The 17,459-nt window shown below is 41.5% G+C and overlaps 2 protein-coding genes across 4 annotated transcripts in view; one reads left to right on the top strand and one right to left on the bottom strand.

Annotated features, from left to right (window-relative positions):
- The window catches only part of STRN3 (striatin 3), a 95,532-nt gene extending 93,821 nt beyond the window's left edge, over positions 1–1,711 (top strand). For all 3 annotated transcript variants that reach the window (XM_087823299.1, XM_087823298.1, XM_016209508.2), the window contains one exon: positions 57–1,711. In XM_087823299.1, the coding sequence (XP_087679425.1) occupies positions 57–226 (170 nt within the window). In that variant the 3' untranslated portion in view covers positions 227–1,711. The remainder of the gene's footprint in view (positions 1–56) is intronic.
- A 2,332-nt stretch (positions 1,712–4,043) lies between these two features.
- On the bottom strand, positions 4,044–17,036 carry COCH (cochlin). Its single transcript, XM_087815203.1, has 11 exons — positions 16,991–17,036; positions 16,864–16,911; positions 14,158–14,314; positions 13,445–13,578; positions 12,591–12,653; positions 12,275–12,319; positions 12,025–12,172; positions 9,165–9,268; positions 8,246–8,472; positions 7,543–8,059; positions 4,044–5,042 (listed from the first exon to the last, which is right to left on the bottom strand). Exons 1-11 carry the CDS (start codon positions 17,022–17,024, stop codon positions 4,867–4,869), a joined length of 1,653 nt encoding a protein of 550 aa, XP_087671329.1. The 5' UTR covers positions 17,025–17,036; the 3' UTR covers positions 4,044–4,866.
- Between the last annotated feature and the right edge of the window lie 423 nt (positions 17,037–17,459).

Genomic DNA, 17,459 nt, shown 5'->3' with positions numbered 1-17,459 from the left:
ACACAAACTTTATAAAAGAATTGTTACTCAATAACACTTTCTTTGTTCTTTTACAGGCCATGACTGTTCTATTAGATTGTGGAATTTGGACAGCAAGACATGTGTGCAAGAAATAACAGCACATAGAAAGAAATTAGATGAATCAATATATGATGTTGCTTTCCATCCATCAAAAGCATACATTGCTAGTGCAGGGGCTGATGCTCTCGCCAAAGTATTTGTGTGAATCAACAGATACTCGCATCATAACAACAGATTTGCTTGGACAGAAAGAGGGTCTGCATCACTGCCATCAGAAACGGTTACTGATAAGACACTACATGTGATCTGCCTGGTGAAGGCTATTTAGGGCAGGCATAAATTGGTGGAAATCACATCTTAATGTCAGGTTCATTAATTTAATTGTAATTACTGTATTTTGTGGGACAAAAAAAAAAAGAACTCCAGTATTTGTGGCCTGTACTGGATACAAACTGAGCATATGTCTGTTTTTTAGATATCTTTAAGCCAATGTGGAGTCTGATCTTACAAAAGGACTTTTATTTTGGACTCTGTGTGCTGCCTTAGGGTTAGGGATGTGGTGCTCTTGTTGGGGGGAAGTGAGCTCCAAGAGTAGTTTTTTTTCATCTCTTAGTGATCTTCCGTTTATCAGTTGAATGCCACAGATTCCCTTTTAAACTTATTTTGCTTTAAAAAAAAAAAGAAGAAGAAAATTTAACTTAAAATATTTTAGCATTAGTTGCACAAAATGTTTGGATAAAATTCTAGTTTTTATAAGTCTTTTTTATATATTTAGCCTGTCACAACAGTGCTCAAGATTGTATTGAAATTTTTCTGCATTATACAACCCTAAAACACAGAGATCTCACTGACCCGCTGCCGTGTAACCACACTCTTTCTTTTGCCTAATACAGCTCAGCTAAGTCCTTCCATAAGATGCTAAATCACCTTCATCATCACATAATTGTCTTCATAAACCAAGGACTGTTAAGTGTACTAAAATGAAACAGTGGGGTTTTATACTCCAAATGAACTCTTAAAAAAAAACAAAACTAACTAATCTTGGCATCCTATCACTATGTGATATTTTGTACATCTTACTGTATTTACAAGTTTATTTATCAAGGATTATCCATCTTGCTAATGGCTTATTATTTATTTCACTTTTTGTTCTTTATATCCTTTTATTAATGTGCTAAAGGAACCTGTATATCTATTTTGGAACTCTTTGAATAGTCTAAAATAGACTAAAAATGGAATATTTTATAGTTTAAGTTACATACCAAGGTGATTCTCCCCAGATACATATCTTGGTTTGCCATGATTCCAAACAAAACTGTCTTGTTTAAAAATATTTGGAGTAAAATATTATTTGCATTACAAATAGGATACAAAATAGTTGAATCAGGATACAGAAATCTGCTGTGTTTGGACTAGTTATCCCTATTTTATTTTTTCAAATGTGCTTAATTTTATGGTGTAACTAAAGATTTCGTTTGTGTAATGCATGATTAAGACAATAAAATATTTTTTCTAGTCTTCCAAAAACTTTTCTGATCAGTTTGCGAGTTTTGATGAGTTTTGTAAGGTTTTTGTTTTACAAACGATGAATCAGCAAATTTTTAAGATTGTACCACATAGCAAACGTACAGCTGTTGAAAAATAATGTATATAAAATGCAATATAATAAATATTAAATTGTGTACCTGTATGTTACTGTTGGCTACCTTATTTTGTGTTGAATAATAAAGTGCAATACTTTACTCTCCATCATTAAAACTAGGAAATGGAGATTATTTCCTCAGTGAGTCCTTCATTTTTGTTTACTGCTTATTGATATTCTAATAAGATTAGAACAGTTATCACTATTAAGAATGCCTTGCTAAGTATTTCATCCCATTTGGGGATAATAAAATCTTCTGTTGAAATAAGTTACATAATTCAAAAAGAACAGAAAAAGAAGGGAAAAAAGACAGGAGATGCAGTTTTAAATCATTTCCTTCACATCATATTACTTTATGAAATCTGAATCCAGTTAGTGTTGTCACTCCTATCTAGCCATACATGTTTCCACAAAATGTTCAGCAGAAAGTAAACTGCATTATTCATTGATTAAAGGTGCTTATAAATAATGTGAAGTAGTACTCTCTCAAAACTTTTCCTTCAACAAGGTAGTATCCTTTTTCTTTGAAGGTAATTGCAAATGGAATTAGAAGGTAACATTAGAAAACTTACATGGCAGAATTTTATTTAAATGCCTACTGCAAAAAAAAAAAATTACATTGTATGTATTTTGAGAAATTTTGTCATCTAGCATAAAAATCCAAGTGGCAGTTTTAGGTTGTTACTGATAAAATAATAAAACTTCAGAAATTTTTTTCAAATGTCAGTTATATAGCTTTCTGAACTGAAGATTCAACTTAATAAAGGGGCACTTTTAAAAAAAGAACAAGCTTTTCAAAAGCTACTAGCATTTCTGGCAAGTTATTTTAAACCAACGCATTACCATATAACTGAAATGTGGTTATTGCAATGCATAAGCATTCACCTCTTTTGGAATGTATTAAATAAATAAAAATTAGTATATATGTTTATTTTTCTACTTTGGTTGTATTTTTCTGTACAATATTAAACATTTGGAAAAAGACGTAAGGATACAAAAAGAATGTTTTTATTTTATAAGTGTGCTTCCATCTGTGACTTACGGGAAATTATATAGATTCGTTTGATTATTAAATGGTACTTTATACATAAAATTTAAGAATATGTGCAGACTTCAGTATGTTGACTTTTTCAATATTTAATAATATTTTGCCTTTTTCATATTGTAATTACTTGTGTACATTTCTCATATTTCAAAGTAAGTTATCCACTGAAGAGCTTTTCAAAATCCTTTTACTCTTTATTCCTTTTTAGTTAATTCTTTATCTTGATTATGTTTACTTATAAAAAATGATAGCAACTTGATAAAGTACTCATTTCCACTCTCCTGCTGCTAAGTCAGTGAAAATATTAGCTTCCCTGGTTACCTCATACCTCAAAACTTTGTCCTTTATAGAACTAAGGAAAAGCATTTTTATTGTTTTTAACTATTTTTAAATATGTTTTTATTGATTTCAGAGCGAGTAAGGGAGAGGGAGAGAGAGAGAGAAAAGAAACATCAATGATGAGAGAATCCTCGACCGGCTGCCTCCTGCACGCCCCCTGCACTGAGGATCCATGCAACCCGGGCACGGGCCCTGACTGGGAATTGAACTGTGACCCCCGGGTTCATAGGCCACGCCCACTGGGCAGATACAGCATGTTTAAAGGGCTACAGACTAGAGGCCAGGTTTTCGCTTAAGCTTAAATATTTAAGGAGTAGTGCTCTTGGCTAAGAATTTGTGCTTTATGTATTGGGAGAAAATCATGTTGTTAAACCCATTTTAGTTACATGAGAATCTTGTTACATGAATTCATATTGGCCACATTTTATAAGGTGGGGAGGTTTATTGTCTTCCCATACTCCATTTTAATCACATTTTTATCTAGTGTCAAAAGCAATTTCAGTTATGTCTCTTCAGAACATAATCTTTTCATTCCTTTTCCACAAACTAAAATTGTTAAACTCAAAAAATTAACTGGGCTATACACACACACACACACACGCACACAATTCCAACCAACTAACACCATTTTGGGGTCAGCTGGTTGTAAACCATTCAGATAGGATCAGTGAGTGACCGGAGATACGGTGCATGGTGGGATGAGGGAGAGAAGAGGTCCTGTCTGTAGAGAAGATGGGCAGGATGGATGCCTCTCTACCTGAGGACAGAGTTCTTGGTGAGGCATGATCATTTAATATTCTTGGGATTCTGGTCACTTCTTAGGAACCAACTTCACAAGCACGTTTAAGTAAAATGGATGTTAATTATAAAACATTTTTGTTGAACCAAGTAATCAAAAGTGTCTCGCATGATTTTTAAAAAAATTTCACTTGGTCTTTCTGCATGAATTACCGAAGAGAATTTTTGCCATGCCCTAGGGAGAAACACTTAGAAATATAAAAGGCAGCTTAAATAATCACTAGCAGTTTTATTGCTAAAATATAGTCAAACTAGAATACTTTTCCTACAGTTCTGTTATTTGAGATGAGCTTTTCTTTAAAGCTATATGCTTAAGGTATAAATGGTAGGTAAAAATTTACCAACTTAACATTTGTACATGGATGACTTTTAGAGTACAAGCCATATATATCTATACACATAAAAATTAAGGATTATATAAATAGAAAAATACAAGGCAGCCCTGCTGTCTTGTTCAATGTGACCTTTCAGTGGTAACTTACTATGAAAATACAAAATAAACTTGATACCCAGTTCTCTTCCATTTCATCGGTGATCATAACTTTTTAGTATGCTGAATGACAACTATTACTGGTCAGAAGAAAACATCTACTTGGGTCAAGATGTTTATATTTGAACTAAAAAACTTCTATTTAAGTTTCTCCATCTTGCTTAAATATTTAATACAGAATGATAAAAGGAATGTTGCTTTTGGTCTAAGTATCAGATTCTTTTATTGAGCCTTGGCATTTTCATATCTATACATTTAATATGCATGTTAGAATAGAACTCTTAAGATTTTAATCCACATTATACCCCTTTTCCTGAGTTTCTAAGGGTCATGGTTATGAAGCCTCAGCAGAGTGAACAATTAAATCCAAGTTATAATTCGAAGCTAGTAGCTTTGAATGCTTAGTTGCTTAAAACAGCTGTTGGCACTTAATACAGTTTTGTATCTGATCCTAGTATGCTCTATAGTATTTCAGTATTACAAGAATTATATTCTCTTGCACTTTTTCTTTCAGTTGTCACAATGTCATCATTATTGCTGGGATTCTAAGAAATCTCTACAAATGCCCCTGATGACATCAGAAACAATTGGTTCTAATCCTGTGAACTCCCTTGTGAAGAAAGCGTGTGACTCCTTTGGTTTCGAGGCCATATCTCTCAGGTCATCCAGAGGTGCCCACGCCACACCAACAGAGAAGATGGTGATACCTACAATGGAAACATTTTTAAGTGGATTAAAACCAAGTTCCAATTTACATGTAAAATTACAAGTATATACTTTTCCTACATTAGGACATAGTTGCAGAGAAAACTGCCTAGTAATGTCTGAAGAACTAAATCTCCTGTAGCAGATTGTTAGGTTTTAACAATGATTGTGATGAGAATGGCTGAACAGTTTGGTCAAAACCAGAGGCTTGGCTGTCAGTGTAATTAACCACATGAACAGGCAAATGATCACTGACAAAAAATTTTTGATGAAGTTTAATATCCATGATAGCTAGAAATTCTTAACCTGGTGAACTATCTTTACAAAAACCACCACCACCAAACCTACAGCAAACGTACTTAATGAAATGACGCAAACTCTCCCGCAGAGGTTGGAACGAGAAGGTGCTGCCTGCTGTGATCCCTTCACTTGCCCATTAGACTGGAGTCGGGCCGTGCAGTCGAGCAAGAAAGAACGGGACAAGGGACCAGGCAGTGGTGAACGTTCTGAGGCTGCACCGTCTGAGGGGATGGTGACTAGGCCTCTGAAGAATAACTCTTCCACTGCAGTCTTTTTATGTTACACTGGCAAACTGACCAATAGTCAGGAATTGTCAGCCTTTGATCCCAAAGCAAAAATCTAATCATGAAAATAACCAGAGAGCCCTGGAAAGGTAGCTCGGTCGGTTGGAGTGTCGTCCCTATACGCCAAGTTGTGGATTTGATCCCAGGTCAGGGCGCATTACAAGAATCAACCAAGGAACACATAAGTAAGTGGAACAAGTCGAGGTTTCTCTCACCCTCCCCCTCTAAAATCAAGAAGAAAAGCCAAAGAGAAATGTCTGAAGCTGCAAATTCCTGTTACTGAGGCATCCCATCTGCATTCCCTTGAACTGGAAGGCTTTTATTCCAACTACGTTTTGGTCAGGGTGCTATTCCATTAGTTTGAGTCACCTCAATCCCAGCTGTCAAAGCAAAGGTTTAGTAGATTCTTCATGTAGACTGCCATCTACCTTCTGGATGAAATTCCCCGTAACATTTTGGGAGTTTCTGAAATAGCTACTCCCCTCCTATCCATGGCTTCGCCCCCCTTCTAGTGGCTTACAGTGCTCAGAGTTGTGGATGCTTAGGATACAAATGAAGCAGGTTTAGATGATGTAAAAGCTACTTGAAACAATTCCTGACTTACCACCACCAGCCAGTCCCTTTCTGGCAAAAGTGTCAAAATTTTCCTCCCCCTTAGTTTTCCTCACTTAATTCTGCATGCAGGCCCAGGACAGAAATACAAAAATGGTTGTGACCTAGCCCAGAAAGTCTATTTTCTGGCTTTTGTTAACTTTCACTGCAGTATCACTAAAGATAATTTTCATGAAAACTGGCCCAACCTCCTGAAGTTCAATTAATCACAAAGGGAAAATATGTTTGAAATAATCTAGTTCACTTTAGCCTGAATCCAACCCTGTTAACCCATGACTTAGTTCAGTACGCTACATTTTTAAGGGGTATGATAACATCTTCAATATAGGTTAGTTGCTGACGAATAAAATAAGCCAGGTGTATAAAGAAGCCCATGTATCAAATTGCATGTATTCGTTCTCCTTAATAAAACTATTCCATCAATACTTATAAAATACACAAATGCATTAGCAGAGGTGCTAATGTACAAAAAGAAAAAAGTCCTTCACAATAGGGAAACGGAGATGCAGGAGAGGACAGAAAACTGGGGGGCTAGCTCCCCCTCCCAAGCTAGCATGTTTGTTTTTTAAGTATTACTGGGCTCCAGTCATTCAGTTTCATCCCAGGAAAGGGAACCTCAGCTTTTTGTTGGCCTATTTGATCTCAGCAACACATTATGTTAATCTCTTCAGGAACTGGTGGCTTTTGCCAAAAGTAATATTAAGGTTGGGGTAAAAGAGAAAGAAAACCTTTTTATACTCATAACATCAGAGTGTGTTTTCATTATCAAGGAAAAAAAGGCACTTAAAGTTTAGATGAAAGAGAATTTAAATCTTCATGTGTGACCATATCACCTTAGGAAACTCATGCCAGCCTGAAAACTATTAAAAAAAGATAGGATACATTTCAAGTAGCTAATTCATAGTAAATTATGATACATTGTGATGGGGCGGGGGGGGGGGGGCGGATATATCCCAAGTCTAAGTCAAACATGAGAAGCTGTAACATTTTCAAGACATGGTTCTCATGGTATTTCCCCCAATAGTAAGTTCAGTGGTTAAGGAGTGTGGACTCAGCCGGACTGCCTGGGTTTGAATACTGGCCTCACTTATTGTGTGTTTGGGGGAAGTTTGTTTTCTTATCTGGAATGAGATTAGTAGAGCAGTCTTGACAATTAAATCAGATAATATTGGGTAAAGCTTTTAGAATGTGACTGCGACATTGTAGGTGTGTGTTCAATGAAATCAACGCTTACGTTTAGTTTTACTTCTAAAATTCACTGAACCCTCCCCAATTTCCCTTCCCAAAGGACAAGGAAGGACCTTACCTGCATCATGTGCAGCAGCAGCAGGGCCTCGAACATCATCATAGGACTGCCCATCTGTGACAATGACCAGGAAGTTCTTGTTGGGGCTGTCCCTCACGGGACCAAACACATTTCTCACGGTGAAGGAGATGGCATCGCCAGTAGCCGTTCCACCACTCATATAGCGGATATTTCTGATAACTGCTAGGACATTCTCTTTGGTGTTATAGTCAGTGAAACTGAATTCTGTGCGCTGATCATAGGTGAACTGTACAGCAGCTATCTTGGCACCAATGTCTGAGATTTCAAAAGTCTTGGCTATGTTGGAAACGAATTCAAGCATGATGCGGAAATTACTGTCCCCAACACTGCTCGAGCCGTCGATTAGAAAGGCAATGTTCACTGAGTTATAGCAGGTCTTGCTGCACATCATTTGCTCGTGAGTGCAGAGCTTCTGCACCAGAGGCTTCACGTATTTTGTGGTGCCAAACCAGTTGGGCATGTGGTAAGAGAAGAAGCCGTTAGTCCGACAGACGGCCTAATGTGGGGGAGGGGGAGACAGAAAAGATACCCAAAGGGATCAACTGTTGTTTCTTCTTAAAAATTATGAAAACATTAAGTCCTGAATGTTCAAAGTTAACCCAGATTTAGGCCAGTCAGCACTATGCCTCGAGGTCCAAAATTGAATCACTGCCGTAACAGAAGACACCCCTCACCTCCTTACCTTATCAACAAACGCGACATCCTGAACCATCCCCAGTTCTTCAGGGATAGGCTTGGCCACAGAAACTATAAAGACATTGACACCAAACTCTCTAGCCACAATGCCTGCTTCCTCAATGTCGTCGGAAGGCCAGCCATCAATAAACACCACCACCACTTTGGGGATCCCCTTTCTCACGCCAGTGTCTGCTGTGAAGAACTTCTGGGCAGTATGCTTCAAGGCTTTTCCTAGGTGTGAAAGAAGCAAACTGGAACAGCACCACTGCTCAAGTGACGTTTCTGTTTCCCTGTACCAACCTGATGCCACCTTGTTTAAGAATTGAACTTACATAGAACCTAGTTCTATAACAGATGCATAAGATGGGAAAGTTTAATTATCTGGCCAATTTTGTCTTCACAACCCACATTACTTACCCCATCATTTCCCAAAAGCCTCACATTTCCTTTCCTTACATCAATCAGTCAGAAATAAAAACACTCCCACCCCTGTACCTGCGCGCTCCATCTCGCCCTAGAGACTGCTTAGTACCTCTAAGGACTCAGAACAAGAAGCCTCCTTTCTGAGGATCCGCAGTGCTGGTCTGGTTCTCTCTACAACATCCACATTCGTTAGGTAAATCTGTTGATCTCTGCTGCTTTTTAGCATTCCAAACCCGTACCTCTCTAAAGTGACATCTGCCCTATTCATTGTAAGGATTATAAATCACATTGCTTTATTTTAAAGCTGTATCAATGAACCCTTTGGTATATTCTCCATTAAAAATTGAGCATCTTGAATCATCAAGTGCACATCTATCAAAGACTCCAGTGACAGGAAGAAAAGTTTCACGTCCCCTTATATAAAATAGCACGATACTGTTATACATATCTGATCATTCATAACCTCCTGTGTTACATCCCAGGCGCCAAAGTCTACTTACCTGTATTGGAATTACCCCCTCGGAAACCTACTTCCTTTATGGCAAACAAAACATCTTTGGCTGATGTAAAGTTGTTCAAGTAAAATTCTATTTTGGGATGTTCACTAAGTGGAAAAATGAAAAAAAAAAAACTTATTCAGAGAGACTTGGAAAAGGAAAACAAATAACATACCTTAAAAATCTTTAAAGTGGACAATGACCCAAGTTTCTTTCTTAATCGCACATTATTATATCATCAACTAAGGCATTGCATCTTTACTTGAATTTTTAGGGATCTTTCAGAAATGTAACAAAAACAATTGCTACCTTGAGGGTTTTCTATATTCTGGGTATATGCTATATATTATGTATAATCTCATTTCATTATAACTAGAAGATAGAAATTATTATCCCTATTATATAAATGGAGGAACAGGCTCAGAGCATTTAGGTAATTTTCCCAACAAAACATAACCACACTTTAAATTCAGATTTCTTTGGCTCCAAAGTCCATATTAAACTATAACGAGCACCTGAAACTAGGCTTGGCTCAGGGCACTGGGCTTAACGGAAATCTGCCTGGTGTGAGGCTAGGTCTGCTCCAGGGGGACCCTGGAGCACTGAACAGTGTGGTCTATTCACCCAGGTCTCTGGTTAGAACAGACAGTTTCAATGACGCTAAGGCCAACATTTTAAAAATAAGAAAAGTTGTAAGGAAACAAATGATAAAAGTATAACATTATTGAATTTTTCTTATAATAAGTGATAATGACATTTGCTAATCTTAAAATTATGTGTATGGTAAAAGGTTTGAGATTTTCCATATGTAATAGTAAAAGAATTAGAGCTCACTTTTATAAACTACTCTGTTCATTAGAGACCATGTTGAGTAAAACCAGTTAAAGCACAATTTGTTGCACTGTTTTTAGATAAGTCAATATTTCATAAGTACAACATTTTAAGATCTTAGCATTATCGATTGCCATTAAGTTGAGATTTTTGAGGGCCAGGTGTAGCCCTGGTGGTATTTCTGTCTGCTGATGGCATGGTTTCTACATACCTGTGGAATTCTGGGTCACAAAGTCAGATTTCATGGGTTGATAACCTTTTCACTTTTATGGTCACTTCTCAACTATCCAAATTATGATTTATGAAATTTAGTCTTATTTTTGCATCCTTAATGATATATTGTTATTCTGCTTAAATAGAAACTCTTTGTATAGTTTATTCTAATGTTCTTCTTAAAACAGAAAAACCATGAACTGAGAAGTTCATAGATAAGCTAGTCTGCAGGGTAGTGTAGTTTTCATCTTGAAAAACAATTGGGTAAAAATAGCAAAGGAAAAATATAGGAAGGAAAGTACTATGGGGAATTTGCCTTATGGAATGTGAAAGTGTAAATAAGGCTGCAATAAAGCATTGTAGAAAAGATGTAAGAGGTAGCAAATGGATCAAAGAAACAGACTTGCCTAAACTTGTATATAAAATTGATATCACAATTTTTAAAAAAAGATGTGAAGCAAATGGTTAAATCATGTAGCAAACAAAGTTAAATTCTCACGCTAAAAAATTCTATCTAAATTAAGAACCAGTTGTAAAAACAATATAAGAACAAATTAAATATAAATTAATATTTGTAACAATACTGGAGACACCCTTACTGCTGATAGTAGTGTACACTGGACCAACTTTCTAGAAAGCAATTTAACTTTATTTCAAAAATCCTTAAAAATGTCAGAACTGCCTGGCTGGGCGTGGCTCAGCAGTTGAGCGTCGACCTAGGATCCAGGGGGGTTGCCGTTCCCAGTCAGGGCACATGCCTGGGTTGTGGGCTCGATCCCCAGTAGGGGGCGTGCAGGAGGCAGCCGATCAATGGCTCTCTCAGCATTGATGTTTCTATCTCTCCCCCTCTCCCTTCCTCTCTCTGAAATAAAATAAAATAAAAACCTGTGCAGAAGCTTTTAAAAAATAAATAAATATAAATAAATAATAAAATAAATAAACAAATAAATAAATAAACAAACAAACGAATAATAAAATGTCAGAACCCCTGACCCAAGCCCACTCCCGGGCATCCAGCGCCGTGAGAGAGGACACACGGATGCGACCGGGATGTCCACCCCAGCGTGCGCGTGGTGGGGGCGAAGAGGCTGCAGCAGAACCGCTGAATAATCGGTCACGCAAAGCAACATGAAACATTAATTTCTGAAGGGTTTTCGCGACATGGTGAAAAAATGCTCGGACTAGTCAGGGATGAAAAAAACAAGACATAAGACATTTTTATAGTCCGAGCTTTTGAAAATCAAGAAATACACTCATATGTATAATCAAATATTTTCTTAAAATACTGAAAAGAAGGAAGACACTCTACGGTGATTATCTCTGGAGGGTATATTTGGGAAATTTGTTTTCTTTGTGCTTTATATGTTTTTCAAAGTTTTATAATGCGCATCAGTAAGTATTATTTTTAAATGAATAAAAATTGAAAGGTCAAGCTTCAGATCTCCAATTAAGGGAGTATGGAAAGAGCTAAAAATAACAGAGCAGAGAGGAGGAACAGACATATCACTGCCCTTCCTTCAGCGAAGAGAAATTAGGAACTGAGCAGAGTAGTAATTTGAGGGACAAACCTTTCAGGTGACCTTCCAGTCCTCAAATAGCATGTAATTCTCTAATTCCTTTTCTCCAAAAAGGAAGCACTAGACCTATGCAGTCTGCTCAGGCAGTCTTAAATCCTTACTTTATAGTTTGGGCATCCAGATTGTCCACAAGTCAGTATGTGTATACTGAACCGAAACAAATGTACCTACTAAGAGGACTGATCATTTGTCATCATTCAAGATGTCATTCAAGTCTCCTCCCATTCTAACAAGGTTGGTACCTGGCTTGAACAAGGCCCACATGTGGTCCTTCTGTTCCAATTCCCAGCATTAGAGCCACTTTCCCAACAAAATTCTTCTGTAGATTAAATCGGCGCTGCCCAATATTAAAACTTCCATCAATCAGAAATGCAATGTCTGCTTTACAGTCTGTGAAAACCCAAACAAGTCTTTCCGTTAGCAGTTTCAAGAGGAGGGAGGGAGGGGGGCAGGGAGGATGTTATTTTTCCAAATGGCTATCTGGACTCTTACCTTTATTGCCAGCTTTCTTGTTGGGTGTTTTCTTTAGTCGTTTACCTGAAAAAAAAAAAAAAAGCATTTGGCATCAGCAAAAGGAAGATCGTTCCATAGCAAGAAGCCCACATAGAAAAAAGCTCCTGACAAGTAGTATCATTCTTAAAAAGATTTGTTTTTTGAAAATTAATTTCCTTATGATTTTCTGGACTGGAGATGCAATGCTCCAACACAGAAACGAGTCAGGACTGCAGGAGGCCTACATATTTGATATGCCTCCAATCCAGGACTTCCCAGTGCTGTGTCAGGCAGCTATTGGCTCCGCATTTCTTACCTGCTGGTGGCTGTGCTGTGGACACTGCTTGTCCTGTGGCCTCCTGGGTACCACTTTTGCCTTCTGTTAAAATAAAGAGGAGGCTGTTTTATTCCTCACTTTTTTTTTCTTTTCTTTTTTTTATCATCAAAGCATAATGAATCTAATGTAGGGTTCTAAATGTAATAGAGTGATGGCAGGTGCAGGATGTAACTGCTGCATTCTGGTTTCAAAGAACCAAAATGGGTCCTTATTAGGTCATTATTCTTAAGAGGGAGGAGAGAGGGGAGAGAGAAGGGGAGGGAGGGGGAGGGGGAGGGGAAGGGGAGGGAGAGGGGAGGGGGAGGGGGAGGGAGAGGGAGAGGGAGAGGGAGAGGGAGAGGAGAGAGAAACATTGATGTGAGAGAGAAACATGGATCCATTGTCTTCCATGTGCACCTGACTTGGGGACCAAACCCACAACCTGACCAGGAATTGATCCTGTAACCTTTTGGTGTATGAGATGATGCTCCAACCAACGGAGCCACACTGGCCAGGGCAGGTCATATTTTCAAAGGATCACCAAAAATGAATTCACATTCATTCACTAGTTTTTTTATTTAGTGTTACTTGGTAAATGTCAGAGCATTCTGATTACAGACCAAGTTTCCATTGCCATCTTCTGATGGCAAAATAATTCTTCCCCCATCCACCCAAATTTGGCTTGAGTGGGTCCTTGACCCTTTGGATCCCCTGACTCTAGCCCACAGTTGATCCCTTCAGTCTTGATCACACCTTTTTCCATCAAGTCCAAGAGGTTGGGCCGAGAAAAGCAGAAAACTTTTGGTGGGGGGGCAATGTTTACACCAAAGTAAGAACAACGTAATTGTACCTACTCGTCACTGTGAAAGAAGCAGACCATCTGGAAAGCGTTTGAGACTGGATGCCGTTGGCAACCACTGAGGAATAGTTTTCTCGGCCGGGTAGGCTGTAGACTCGCACAGGCCCCCCGGAGCTGCTGATCACGCCTCTGCAACACAAGAATAACCGCTGAGATTCAGCCACACTTCTCAGGGACATCTGACTGGATTGTGCCATGTTGCAACTATTACTCTGATTAATCAGGAAAACAGTTTGGCAGGAAACCCATCTAAGGGTGCAGCCAGCCTTTTTAAAAACTTGCTTACACAGGCACGAAATCTGCCTGGGAAAATGGTTTTGTGCAGTCAAGCTTACGTGCTGATAAGAACACACCTGTAGTATATTCCTTCACCTGTAAAATGGAATAAAATGGTACCTACCTTGTACAGTGGCAGAGTTGTCATGGAAGTTGAAACAATGGCGGGCACATAGTAAAAACTCAATCGTATATTACATGATTAGCAATGTTTTAGAATCACAGAAATCTAGAGATCAAGAAATAATGCAATTTGCCTTTGGTCAGAAAGCTTCCCTTGCGTAGCTGGTGTTCAAGGATATTCAGGAAAACCTTAAAAATGTGGCATATTATGGCACCAAGAGAAAGAAAAGCTGGGGGAGACAGAGGGCCAGAGAGGGGGAGCAAATAATCACACTTGTGTTTCTCTCCCCTTGGCGTGTTCGGGCTTACCTGTGGACAGCGGCGCCGCATATGCTCGACACAGAAGCATACACTATGTTCCCAAACACGGAGAACTCCTCGAGCGGGCAGCCCCCTGGGCAGAGGACATCTGCTTTCTCTTTCCTGATGTCCAGGCCTCTGGTAAAGCACGTGATAGCAATGGGCACTGAAGAGTAAACAGGGAATGGGATAGCTGTTCTCAGGACATCTGGGCAGTGGGGGTGGGGGCAGGGACTAGGAGATGAGATTAGTGTTTACCTCCCTGATTTAGACACTTGTATTAGGGATATTATTTATACACGGTTCCCCACCATTCCAGATTTTCACAAGCTGAAAATCTCTTTTCCAATGTAATCTACTCCTCAGCCACTATAAAGTCTAACGGGAGAATTTTCTCAGTTCTTATCAGTTTGAAAATACATAATTGAACTATATCAGAACTAGAAATAACAGTCATTGGCCATTTGTTAATTCATTCTAGAAATATAAAAATCTCACTTCTGACGACAGCTGTGTGCGTAGTTGCCTGAGGGGACAGTATGAAATCTGGGCTGAGCCTGTGAGGGACGTTTCCTTAGACACATGCACACACCCAAGTCATCCTTCTCTTTAGAGGATCGTTTATACCCGTTTTCCTCCAAATGCAGTGCCTTTAAATTATATCCATTTAAGCAAATCAGTAAAAAGATGCTTCACTTTATTGAATGTCATTTAGCTCAATCGCTCATTTTACAGATGAAGAAATGAAAGCCAAAAAAAAAAAAAAAAGAAATGAAAGCCATGGGGTTAATTGGCCCAAGGTCACACAGCCCATTCTACAACTCCTGAGGGGACAGGAAACAGGGATGTTAGTCCCTTCAGAATGGCACATTTTTATCTGAACGGAACCTGTTTATTCCTGTTCCAGATCTGTCCAGAGAGCTATCTCAGCAGTGGATGCATTTTTAGAAAGCACTGTTAATACTCTCAAGTTTTGCATGGTCAACCCGACTAATAATGAATCTAAGTTTTTACTACAACAGATGTTAGGTACAGAAAAGCCCTTGGCAACATGTAGAAGATACCATAATACAACATGTTAACTTGTTAAATTTCTGTACATATTAAATTTATTTATTCATTTTTAATCTTCACCTAAGGATATGTTTTTATTGATTTTAGAGAGAGGAAGGACAGGAGAGGAAGAGAGAGAGAGGGGAGGGGAGGGGAGAGAGAGAAACACTGATGTGAGAGAGAAACATTCATGGGGATCAAACCTGAAACCTAGGCATGTGCCCTGGCGGGGAACCAAACCCGCAGCAGCTGTAGGGGATGACGCTCCAACCAACTGAGCCACCTGGCCAGGGCTATAAACATTAAATTTTGAATGATGCTATTAAATACTATTTTCCAGACACAGGAAATTGTGGTTATCATCCAAACCTTTTGAAACAGACCTTAATTTTTAAAAAAGTTTTTCCAAGCCTGGAGTAATACTGCCTGGTCACATTACCCAACTGACTAGCCTACCTCCAACAAGGACCCTCATCATCCTCTTCTTTTTCATCTTCACCCAAGGATATGTTTCTTTTGATTTCAGACAGAGAGGAAGGGATGAAGGGAGGGGGAGGGAGGGGGGGAGAGGGAGAGGCAGAGAGAAACATCCATTGGCTGCTTCCAGCCGAACCCCTAACCGGCCCATGCCCAGGAGGACGCTCCGAGCGCCTGCGTCGCGCTGCACCCCGCGCCGGGCAGGCCACGGGAGGGCGGAGGGGGAGGCAGGCGCGTGGCAGTCCCCGGGCTGAGCCGCGCCGGGCGCCGGGGAAATGAAACCCTTACGGAGAGCAGCAGCCTCACGCCTGCTATCCAACAGCCTCAATTCTTCCTTTAGTGCGTCAGACACGCTGCCTTTAACACTGACTTTAGTGAGAGAGACAGAGACAGAGAGACAGAGAGACTGTGTGCGCGTGTGTGCGTGTGTGTGTGCGTGTGTGTGTGTGTGTGCGTGTGTGTGTGTGCGTGTGTGCGTGTGTGTGTGTGCGTGTGCGTGTGTGTGTGCGCGTGTGGAGGGGGAGGGGTTGGGGGCTGAACACAGCCGGCTGCAACCCTTACCCTCATTTCTGCTTTCAAGGAACACAAAGGATACATTTTGGATAAGAGTTTGCCTTTTACACGGTGGGAAACGCCGAACCACACACCCGGACTCGGACTTGCACACATGGGACAAACTCGAAAACGACTCTCAAATGCTGGGGGACTCTCCTAGAAACGTAGCCGGGGGGTCACGCCTCCTTGTCCCTGGGTCGGCTCTGATAGTCTGAGTCGTGTCTAGAGGGCTTCTCTCTGGACCCTGAGACCGCGGAACACCCGGGACTAGTGAACCCCCCTGTTCCGTGGGGCTCAACGAGCACCCCCTGCCTTGACCTTCGGCGGTCGCCGGGTCGTGTTCCGCGGGCCTGCGGGCTCGGGGGACGTGGGTGTGGAGGGGCGGGGCGGGGGGCTTCCTTCTCCGCACCTCGGAAAGAACGTCCCCTTCGGACCCGAGGGGTCCCCGCGCGTGGGAGAAATGGGTCAGCGGGAGTGGATGGGCTCTAGGGGTGAATGGGGGTGCTCGGGGCGGCCGCTCCGGCCCCGGGCCGCGGGCCGGGCTGCACCTGGGCGCGCTCCCACCTGCCGGCCCTCGGCCCCTCCCACCGCCGGGACCGAGCCCGTGTCCCGCCGGGACCCGCCACTCACCGGCTCCCACGCAGCCCGCGGGCTCCGGCGGCAGCAGCAGCGCCACACCTGCGAAGAGAGGGCGGCACGAGGGCTCAGCCTGCGCCCGGCCGGCGCGGGGAGGGGGCGGCGAGGGGCGCGTACCCACCGAGGCAGAGAGCCGGGATCCAGGCTGCGGCCATGGTAGTCGGGGGCTGCCGGGACCTGGGCGAGAGGGGCAGCGCGAGGGAGGCTCCTGCGACCGCGCCCGCCGCCGCGGGACCCGCACCTCTCGGACACGCGGGGGCGGCGGAGGAGACGCGGGAGCGCCCGGCCGCGGTCCCGCCGCTAACGCCCTCTCGGTCCGGAGGCGACGCGCGGGCTGCAAAACGAGCCCGACCCGGAGTCGATGGGCAACCCCGGGTGGAGGGTGAAATATGAAGACAGACAGACAAGCTGGGGGCGACAAAGGAGACGCACGGACAGGCTCAGGGACCCGCAGCCCGCGCCGGACGCCCAGCGTCTGCACCTGAGTCGGACCCGCCCCGCTGCGCCCGAGTGCGGAAAGCGCGGCTCCCGCGGCCGCTATAAAGGCTGGGCCGCGCGCATGAGCACTGTGCGGGGGGCGCGCGGGAGGG

Source organism: Miniopterus natalensis, chromosome 1 (assembly GCF_054644295.1).
Source record: "Miniopterus natalensis isolate mMinNat1 chromosome 1, mMinNat1.hap1, whole genome shotgun sequence".
NCBI classification, from domain to species: Eukaryota; Metazoa; Chordata; class Mammalia; order Chiroptera; family Miniopteridae; genus Miniopterus; species Miniopterus natalensis.
The sequence above is the reverse complement of the archived record's forward strand: the minus strand, read 5'-3'. Positions and strand labels throughout refer to the sequence as shown.